Raw genomic sequence first — 10,751 nt, 5'->3', positions numbered from 1 at the left:
AAAACACAGCTAATAATAATATGTTGGATTAAAATTCCGGATCCGATTGTTCCTCGCATTCTAAGCGACTGCGTCAAGATATGCGCAATTTGTTGCCCAGCGAATCAAGATTCGTGCACTATATATATAGAGGGCACCGATGTCATTCCAAATATTCGAGAACTTTCTAACTAGTTCACGAATCATGATGCACCAATTAGAGGGTAATGATGTCATTTCACGAAAAAGCCATGGTCGAAAACGTTCGGTGAGGACAAAGCATGGAGTGTGGAAATAGGACGAATGTACGAGGGGGGTTTTGTCCCGAAAAGAATAGAGAGGAAATAATTTCCAGTGGTGGGTTGACGTGCGACTCTGTCGAAATCCCAAAGCAAAAGAACAAGAGAAACCCATCGATTGCCCCGCTCCACTCCCCCCAGCGATCTCCCTCCCCTCCTCTTCGGCAGATCTCGCTCCCTCCACCCCTTCCCCCTTCCCACCTTCGACGCCGTTTTGTTGCAGGGAGAAGGGAGAAAACAAGTGGCGTTTGGACCAAAAAAAGAGGCGACTCTTTTGAGCGATAGAAGGTATGCGTCCATTGTCTTTGATCGAGGATATTTCCGGACGAGATACCTAGTAAGAACATTTTGGTCGACGTTGAGGCCGCGAGTGAGGACTCTACGGGTTTTAGATGGGGAGATTGTGATGGACATCCTATATGATTCAGAACTTTTGGGGTTAGGCATTTTGACTCGAATGACTGCGCCTGTTCGATGTAGATGTTGGGTTAGTAGATTGGTGGTTTCGTGATCCATAGGGAACGGAGTTGGATTTGGTGGATATTGCATTCAATGCTTCTACTTGAATCAATCATTTGCATGGCATTTGACAGGATAAGTCCATGAAACGTTTTCTTGTTTCTCCCTTTGTCTATCGTCTAAATGCCGAAAATAAAATTCCTCAGTTATACATTGCAGTCGGTCACTTTACCGAATACAAGTATCGTGAAAGCAATCCCGGATCACTATTCCTAGCATCTTTTTGTAAACAACTTGTTTGTTCCAAATCAATTCTTTGGACAGTTTATTGCGGGAATAGGAAGAAATATTGTGGTAGCTTGTTGTTAATGCAAGGCGAGAGGATAAGGAACATTAACTGTGGTGACTTTGAGGAAAGGGACTTGGTGGTGGAGCCTCACAAAAGTTGATTGAACAAGGTCTTTATATGAATAACAAGGGAGTTGCCATCCTTTTTTTGGAGTCATTGTAGTTCACAGATGCTGATGTGAATTGTGGAGTTGCAATACAAAGAAGCTACCACGTGTTGATTATGTTGTATAATTTGACAGGCAGTCTTCTCATATACCATAAAACTTGTAAATTTATAGAAAATTAACTTGGAGTTTGGACTATGAATTGTACCCAGGAATTTTCATTTTACGTTCATTGACATATTGTTTGTGATTTCATATTGGTACTGCATCGTCTTATTTTCTTTCTGTGTGACAGCTTGAAGTAACTTTTGGAATTGGATGGCTACAATTGATGAGCCACTGTATCCAATTGCAATACTGATAGATGAATTGAAGAATGAAGACATTCAGCTGCGGTTAAACTCTATCCGTAGGCTCTCTACCATTGCACGTGCACTTGGTGAGGAAAGGACCAGAAAAGAACTAATTCCATTTTTGAGCGAAAACAATGATGATGATGATGAAGTTCTTCTTGCAATGGCCGAAGAGTTGGGTGTTTTTATTCCATATGTTGGTGGCGTGGAACATGCTCATGTTTTGCTTCCACCTCTTGAAACATTGTGCACCGTAGAAGAAACTTGTGTTAGGGACAAAGCAGTGGAATCATTGTGTCGAATTGGAGCACAAATGAAGGAAAGTGATTTAGTAGACTGGTTTGTTCCATTAGTGAAGGTGAGATAAGGTTTATTGTTATTGTTGTGATTACTGTTTTTTCAATAATGTGGCTGCTTATATTGGTTCCTTGGTTTGAATGTCCTTTATTAATTGAATACCTATTATTAGATGCAGCTCTTTAACAGATTTTTAACATTAATGAGGAATTCAACACGTTGCTTTTCTTTTGATAATATATGTATGATTTTTTTTGTTCTCTTCTCTTTTCCTTGTAGGGTCATTAGATTATACCAATGGGTAAATATGATGACAGGTTGTGACAAAAGATTGAAGCACATCATATTTATGAAGATTTTGTTTTTCACTTTTTCCTTTGTTTGGTATGGGTAGTATTTCGGGTTAGAAAAATTTCTAAAGTGTTTTTCACAACATTCAAGTAAATTTGAGGCTACATTTTAGGAGGGGCTGGTTGGAGTCCACCTTTCACAAACATTGGATAAATGACTTCTTGTGAAGGAACCATTTGGAATTTTTATGATTGAAAATTATGTTCTAACCCTTCTTTTTAAGGCAAACAATAACACCATGATTTGACTTGATCTGCTTGGTAGGATAAAGGTGAGTCAATAAAGACAACTTTCTGCCCCCTTACATAGAAGACATTAGATAAATGTGTCTTCCAATAAGCATTTCTGCCCACCAAATCATGAAGGTTTTACTGATTGTGTCAACTTTCTCTGCTGTCAACCTGTTTGCAAGCTTTTCACCTAACATTTGTCACTTAGGATCTCTTGACATGTCAGATTATGGGGTTTTTTTTTTAATTCCTTGTTAATCTTTTACTGTATGCTTCTTTTTCTCAGAGACTAGCGGCTGGTGAGTGGTTCACTGCTCGAGTTTCCTCATGTGGTCTCTTTCATGTTGCTTACCCAAGTTCTCCAGATCAGCTGAAGGCAGAATTAAGGTCCATATATGCGCAGATGTGCCAAGATGACACACCTATGGTTAGAAGGGCTGCTGCATCAAATCTTGGAAAATTTGCAGCTACCATAGAACAGCACCATTTGAAGACAGACATTATGTCAATGTTTGAGGATCTAACACAAGACGGTGGGTATCAAGTTATTACACTCTAGTCTCTCACACTAAGATTTGTGTGGCATGAGTTCTTTTTCTTGTACTTATTCATCAACCACCTGATCATAATGTGATTTCTTTAATAAATTGTTGACATGTTTTATCTGTTACTGTCATTGCATGTCCCATGTTCTCCATTACATTTAATATAAGGTATATTCTTGGAGTAAGTCACTTCCTCTGCCACTTGACTTGTAAACAGGACATCAACAACAACAACAGCCCACTTTATGACTGGAACACCCTGTAAAACCTTTTGGAACCATCCTCTCAAATCTATGATTCTTGCAGTAATACCCTTAAAAAAATCCTTATACCCGAGGAAGTTAGTGACTTCAGGAAGCCATTTATTAGGCCTATGAGTATTAGTTTAAAGGCCAATTTAGCCATTTGACATGATAACATGACTCTTTTAACACTACCATAATTCAAACTGATTGGAGGGACTTTATCAAGGTGCTCAGGTGTGGAGTGGTATTTGTGCAATGACATGTTAGAGGGGCATTTCTGAAAGATTCACACTTTATAAGGTTGTACTTGCAAAATAAATTTTTTTTTAATCAGTCTAATGGTCACATTTTAGTGATTGGATGTAGTCTTCTTTTGGTTCTGCTAAAAGTCCTAAGCTACCAAAAGCAATTGAAATATTTGTATATTATATCTTATTGTCTTCCATAAATGAATGTGAAGATTGATTGTCTTTGTTGTGAACAAAGGTGATAAATTTATAGTCTAAAGTGATTTCCATCTAATCTAATATTGCTCTTTAGTTTATGATGATATTGCTATGATGTTATAGAAGATTATGAATACTCCAGATTTTCTCTTTTACCATCATCAACAACTTTAGCCGAAAGGTGTCTTTGAGTTGATTTCTTCAAGGCTTTTAAAAGGAACAGAAGAATGCACAGTCTCCAATTACTTGCGCTAAGCAGGAAGGGGTAGAATGTCATATTATTGCCAAGTTACATTTTATAGACAAATTTGCTTTTATAGTTGCAAATTGATACTGTTTTTGTAACTAAATACTAGAAAATTCCTGTACTGCCACATGGTTTTAGATCAAGATGAAAACTGTGGTTCCATAGATACTTGCATAAATGCCTATAGGCAATTGGTGCTGTTGACCTAATTTGGTGCCTCAACTTTGTTTAGCTGGAAGCTCACAACTAGATCAGGAAGAAATTAAACATCATTGATCCTTCCTGCCTGAAAGAGCATTAGGCTTATAAAACTACTTTTCTGTGAACCAGGAGTATGACAAAGATTGTGGTTCATTACCTGTGACATGTCTCACTGCTACTAGTGAAAGATTCATGTATTTTATGAAGTTAAGCACCTTTCTTTAAATTGTTATCTTTTTATTGAGCTTCAGATTTATTTTGCTTTGTTATGCCTATTTATTTTTTATGGTGGAACTATTTATCATAATCGTGTCTCCATATGGCATCTAATGTTCTTTTAATTGCTATTTTTTTATGTTAAACATATTTCAATCCATTGGCATATATTTTTGCTTTTACCTTTTTGTTCATTTTTTTCATCCCTTTTATATTATTCTAATATGAAGTCTCATCAATATTTGTCTGATTCAGATCAAGATTCTGTGCGCTTATTAGCTGTTGAGGGTTGTGCAGCACTTGGGAAATTGCTGGAACCACAGGACTGTATAGCTTCTATCCTTCCAGTAATTGTTAACTTCTCACAGGTACGCTTGTTGTACTGTATGCTAATAGAAATAAGGCTTTAATGTTGCTGTGTCTCTTCTGGAAGATGTACATGCTTGTGTCTTCTATGGTTACAAGAAAATTCCACATGTACCAGAATCTGTTAAAAGGTACATGACCTTCAGTATGAATTTGATGGTTCACGTGCTTAAATTTTTTGAATAGGATAAATCTTGGCGTGTCCGCTATATGGTTGCAAATCAATTGTATGAGCTTTGTGAAGCTGTTGGCCCTGAAGCTACAAGGTTTTCTACTGCTACTATTATTGTGCAAGTTTTTGATTGTTTGATACAAATTTCACAATTTTGATATAATTTTATTGTTTATTGTCATTTTTTTTACGTACCAAACAAAAATCATATTAATGTACTAAGATGTCACATTTGTTTTCTCTGTTCAAATATTTTTAATCATTTTGACCTGAATCTTCTTTTTTTTTTTTTCTTTTAACCAAGGGCTGATTTGATGCCTGCATACGTTCGGCTTCTTCGTGACAACGAAGCTGAAGTACGCATTGCCGCTGCTGGCAAGGTGACAAAATTTTGCCGGATTCTGAGTCCACCACTTGCAATCCAGCATATTCTCCCATGTGTAAAGGTATATTCTGACAAGATTTGTTCAACTTGTGGTTGTATGATGAGTTATATTGGATTTGTCATCTGTTCTATATTGCTCTGTTTTTTATTAAATTAATTGTGAATGGTGGGATGATATCCAGGAATTATCGACAGATTCATCACAGCATGTTCGCTCAGCTTTAGCTTCCGTGATCATGGGCATGGCACCTATCTTGGGAAAGGTATGTATAAAGGTCATCGTAGGATGTGCATTTCTCAAGGTAACATTTATGTACAGGAGTGTAAAAATAGGTGATTTGTGTTCCTTTCTCTTGGAAGATTCAGTTGTATGTCAAATTTAAGTTTATCAAGTATTTTAGTTCTCACTTTAAATTTATTTTTGCTTCTAATTTGGCCAGATAAAATCAAATTCACATTATGCTCTTCTTCGTTGTTAGTATTGGCTGGTATTCATGTATTATTATATAAATTCGTTAGTATATCAACAGTTTTCCTTCTTAATTCATAGTATTCTGTGTTGAATTACAGTGAGATATATGGTGTGCTGTTGCTTCACTTGTTCTGGAGAACCATTTTACCATTTCTCCTGATACTTCCTTACCATTGCAATTGTGGTGCATCTGTGCAAACTTAGTGCCATACTTGTCTCCAAAATGGTTATTTTTCTACATTACTAAGAGATTAACCTTGCATTTGACCGGGCTTGCTTTGTAGTAATGTTTTAATTTTATTTTTCAGTTAATTAGTTCTGTTCTGTATAATTCTCATCGATGCTTTTGAACCATGATCTCAATTATTGCTATTGTTGTGTTTTCTAGATGCTTACAATTTTCTACATATCTTTTATCGATCATGCGGTACTAGTGATTTAAAAAGCACTAGGCGCCAAAAGGTGCCAAGGTCCAAAAACGCCCGAGGCGCTAAGCGCTCGCCTGAGCGAAGTGAGGCGCTAAAATATAAAAATATATAATATAATTAATAAATATAATTATTTAAAATTTTAAATAAAAATATGCTATTAAATTAAGAAAATCTAAGATACAAAATCACAATGTCACATTAACAAAAAGTTTGAAATAAATGAAAATTAACAGTATTAAAATCAAAATAATATATTATTAATCTATTAACAGTATTGAAAATTAATCATTTCAAATAAACTTAATAATATTAACAGTATACAATATACGTATACTGTTAAAAGGAAGTGTAAAGGGGTACTGAGCCTACTGAGTGAGAAAAGAGGAAGCGGCGAGCGACGAGCAGCGGCAGTGGGAGCAGGAGCGGCGAGCAGCGGGAGGCGCGAGCGGCAGCGATAGCGACGAGTGGCGGGATCGGGATCGGCAGCGGCGAGGGTTAGGGTTCGGTTGTCACTTATATCAGTTTTAGTTGGTTCGATTGAACCAACTAACCATCATAGACCGAACCAGGACCGAACCAGACCTAAAATCTTGGTTCGATCGCCTTGGTTAACCCAGGCACTCGCCCGAAGTGCCCAGCGCCTGGGCTCGAGCGAGCGCCTAGGCGGCGCCTGTTTGAAGTGCGCCGCCTGGGAGATTAGCTAGGTGCTTGGGCCTCGCCTCGCCCAAGCGCCTAGGCGAGCGCCCGAGCACCTTTTAAAATCGTTGTGCGGTACTAGAACTATTATGGATTTTTTTATTATTTATATGCTTACAGAGAATCATCATGCTCCATGATGCCATTAACAGACAAAATTTGACTTCATTCTTGATTTGTTAATTTATAACCTATGCGTCATTTTTAATGTTGTGAGTTATGTCTAATATGTCTATCTAGATCTTTTGCTGTTTTAGTGATATCTGTCTTGATGTTAACCATGGAGTACTAAGTGACACCTTTTGAGACCATTTTTGGGACTTTTTCAACATGAGTCAACTGCTTGGTTACTACTCTTATGATAACATTTGAATATGCTAGTTCATGAATATGAATCTGCCTCTATTTCTTCCTGTTTGTCTTTTTTCCTCCTGAACTAAACCAAGCTGCTTCCAGCAAATGTAAATTATGGCATTATTTGTACTGAAGCATTATTATTCTGGTAGGAAAGTTAGGTTCACTATATAATTGTATGTTTATGTCAACATTCTGGTAGAAATACCAGAGAGCCATCTTTGGTATATTTTGCTTGTTATTTGTTGAATATCACAATTTAAAATTATTCTTGTCATTCATTGTGGCGTATCAGCAATCTCACCTTGGTTTGATGGATTCTATAGGATGCAACCATTGAACAACTTCTTCCCATTTTCCTTTCCCTGCTAAAAGATGAGTTTCCAGATGTTCGACTGAATATAATCAGCAAACTTGATCAAGTAAATCAGGTAAGCATTTTTTTTGCAATGGTGGCACTGAATGTGATGTCTTTTGGGTTGTCTACGCTAATTAATAGTCCAATTCCACTTTCCCTGGTGATAACTAACATCAGATAACTACTTTATTATTTAATGGCATTAATCATTCTCTGGAATTAATTTATTAAAATTTATGGTCAAATATGGGTTCTTGTGCAGGTTATTGGTATTGACTTGTTGTCCCAATCTCTGTTACCGGCAATTGTGGAGCTTGCAGAGGATAGACATTGGCGAGTCCGCCTTGCCATAATTGAGTACATTCCTTTGTTGGCAAGTCAGTTAGGTGTTGGATTTTTCGATGATAAACTTGGTGCTCTGTGCATGCAGTGGTTGGAAGATAAGGTATGTGAGGTCTACTGCATAGTACTTGGAAAGGAATGTTCGATGCATAATCCACTGTCTCCTTTAACCTTTTGCTTGAACATCATCTTGTTTCAGGGATTGCTGTATTTTTTTGTTTTAGATTCAGATTGAACCGATAAGTGTTCTCCAATGATACAATAGAAGCCACTCTAATGACAACAGTTTATTACATGACCATTCAATTAAAGTGGTCCTTCTGTTATCTGTATTGTTGGAAAGATTGATATGTCATGCATCCATATTCAATTCTTCCTGTCTTGCATGGTGTGACTACTAGCAGAAACTTATATTTGCACAGAGTGTTATGGTATTTTTTTCCATTAATTATTATTCTTCTGGATGTACAACACAAGAACCTTGCTGATATATGTTTTTGTTGTGTTCATCATTTTAACTTTTTAAGTTTATGTATTAAAATACCTAAAATTTATTAGTAATGCACTCATATAAGATTTGCAAAGATGCATATAACTGTTGATTGTTTTATATCGTTCTGACAAGTAAATTAATTTCAGTCAGTTAGAAAGGCAGTTCATCAAAACTTACCTATATGTTCAATTATTCTGCAGGTTTTTTCAATTAGAGAGGCAGCTGCTACTAACTTGAAACGTCTTGCAGAAGAATTTGGCCCAGAATGGGCAATGCAGCACATAGTTCCAGAGGTTTGCTTCCACTATAGGCAGTTGTCTATCTACTATGTTCTATGCTTGGTTTTCAATTTTAAGCCACCTTGTGTCTGCAACAACCTTCTTGCTTCTGCTTTGGGGCCCTAAGAAATCAGATTCTTGTTTCTTTGTAATTACTTGCTGGTATCAATCACGGGAGGATTATGTTGAAGCATTTACAGGTGATAATCTTCCTGAAAAGTGATGCCTTAGTAATTGAATATAAAAGTGATGATTTTCTATAAGGCTTTAGGCTAGATGGATTATTTGTCATACTATTGGCGGGCTTTAGAGAAGATGGTTTTTAATTGATTTTTATTTTTCATTTGCCTTTTTGTTAATAATTGACCATATGTTTAGCTATTCCAAGTGATCAGACTAGATCTATCCGTTTTAAGTCTGTACCATGGTAGATTTGGCTGGGAAGTATGAGATGATAGTAGTTTACTACAATAGCTGTGGCAGACTTGCAAAGGAGCAAGGTTCACTTTATTGGAGTTTTGAGTGTCATGATATATATAGTCCATGCATGTCCAAGCTGACACATTTGAGCTCTGATTTGGTAGTTTCCAAGTTGCAACATATATTTGTGTATTATGTGAATAAATCATTGAATTAAGTAGTTTTTTATGTTTTACCCCTTTCTATGTTTGCTGCATTTGGAACTTCTAGCTAATTTCTACATTAAAGTCTTTTTGGAAGTGGAGAGCTATTATAGGATGACAATGTATATATCTTTTCTTTCATATAGATTCTATTATGTCATTTTATAATTCATATATCAAAACATAAAAGTTTGTTTATTTTCCTTTATATGAGCTAACATGGAAGGTAATTTTGATGCGACTTTGGAGATGTGGAGATAGTTCTAGAGGTTTTATTAGAAGAGTTATTTGGTAAGTTGCAATTATTCTGTAATTTGGGTTGGTGAGATCATCTGCCTGTTTGACCTAGGAGTTAAACTTCTGTGATATACTTGGCAATGGCTTTATTATTTTGGCAAGTTGATTTGGTTTATTCGAATTCACAATCAGATCAGTTGGATGAAGAAATATTGATAGTGGCTAGAAATTACAAAAATAAATTTATAATTCTGATCACATTGTCATCCTTTTCTTTCTAGGTGCTTGAGAAGATAAATAATCCACATTATTTGTATCGTATGACTGTTCTACGTGCAATTTCTCTTCTTGCCCCTGTCATGGGTGCCGATATCACATGCCAGAAGCTATTGCCTGTAGTGATTGCTTCATCCAAGGACAGGTAAATATGAACCCTCATTTTATAAAAAGGAAGTCTAGGGTAGCTAATTTTCTTATGGCAGCCAACTGTCCATCTCATCAAGAGATCACTTAACTCTTACAGAGTGCCCAACATCAAATTCAATGTCGCAAAGGTTCTGCAGTCCCTTATTTCCGTACTTGACCAATCTGTGAGTACTAGTTTGTTGAACTCATCCTACGCCCGTATTCTTCTTATTGATCTGAATTTTGCCCAATTTCTGATGTATGGCAGGTGGTGGACAAGACTATTAGACCTTGTCTGGTTGAGCTCAGTGAGGACCCAGATGTGGATGTCAGGTATTTTGCTGGCCAAGCGCTACAGGCATGTGATCAAGTTATGATGTCAAGCTAGTGAATGTTTTGTGTTTATGGTGTCCATCTCCAAAACTTGATGCTTTACCACGATGTGTGACATCTGAAGGGTGGTAGACTTTCAGCTTTCCTCTGGGACCTGTAATTGATGTGTGAAGCTTACAAAAAGAAAAAAACTAATTTTTCTCTGTTCTTTTGTATGCTATGTTTCTTGCAAATGGTGGTTCTGTTGGGGAGGATTGGAGACACATTGGATCTTCTGGGAAACTTCTCCTTTGAAGTGAAAACTAACAAGCTCATTGTGGTACATGTATTTGTCATTCAGGATCAACATGGCAATAGTATCCCGAAAAGAAGAAAACTTGAATATTTGCAGTATTTATACATCATCAAACTATTACACCTATCAGTACACTTGCACTTGTTCAACTATTTGTATCATCTCAAGTGTTGATCTTTGTCGGAATA

The 10,751-nt window shown here is 36.6% G+C and overlaps 1 protein-coding gene across 2 annotated transcripts; it reads left to right on the top strand.

The window, feature by feature from the left end:
- The first annotated feature begins 305 nt into the window (after positions 1 to 305).
- LOC135648272 (serine/threonine-protein phosphatase 2A 65 kDa regulatory subunit A beta isoform-like) lies at positions 306 to 10,471 on the top strand. Of its 2 annotated transcripts, none has more exons than XM_065165761.1 (13): positions 306 to 566; positions 1,488 to 1,903; positions 2,710 to 2,956; positions 4,579 to 4,691; positions 4,876 to 4,955; positions 5,166 to 5,307; positions 5,429 to 5,509; positions 7,526 to 7,630; positions 7,820 to 8,002; positions 8,593 to 8,685; positions 9,812 to 9,951; positions 10,034 to 10,120; positions 10,204 to 10,471. In XM_065165761.1, exons 2-13 carry the CDS (start codon positions 1,511 to 1,513, stop codon positions 10,310 to 10,312), a joined length of 1,773 nt encoding a protein of 590 aa, XP_065021833.1. In that variant the 5' UTR covers positions 306 to 566; positions 1,488 to 1,510; the 3' UTR covers positions 10,313 to 10,471. The 2 variants fall into 2 exon arrangements, with proteins under 2 accessions (XP_065021833.1, XP_065021841.1); XM_065165769.1 differs by having other exon boundaries at positions 307 to 566; positions 10,054 to 10,120.
- Positions 10,472 to 10,751: the final 280 nt, after the last annotated feature.

The sequence above is a fragment of the Musa acuminata genome, chromosome BXJ1-4, assembly GCF_036884655.1.
Source record: "Musa acuminata AAA Group cultivar baxijiao chromosome BXJ1-4, Cavendish_Baxijiao_AAA, whole genome shotgun sequence".
Lineage (NCBI taxonomy): Eukaryota > Viridiplantae > Streptophyta > Magnoliopsida > Zingiberales > Musaceae > Musa > Musa acuminata.
This window is presented reverse-complemented; position numbering and strand designations above follow the sequence as displayed.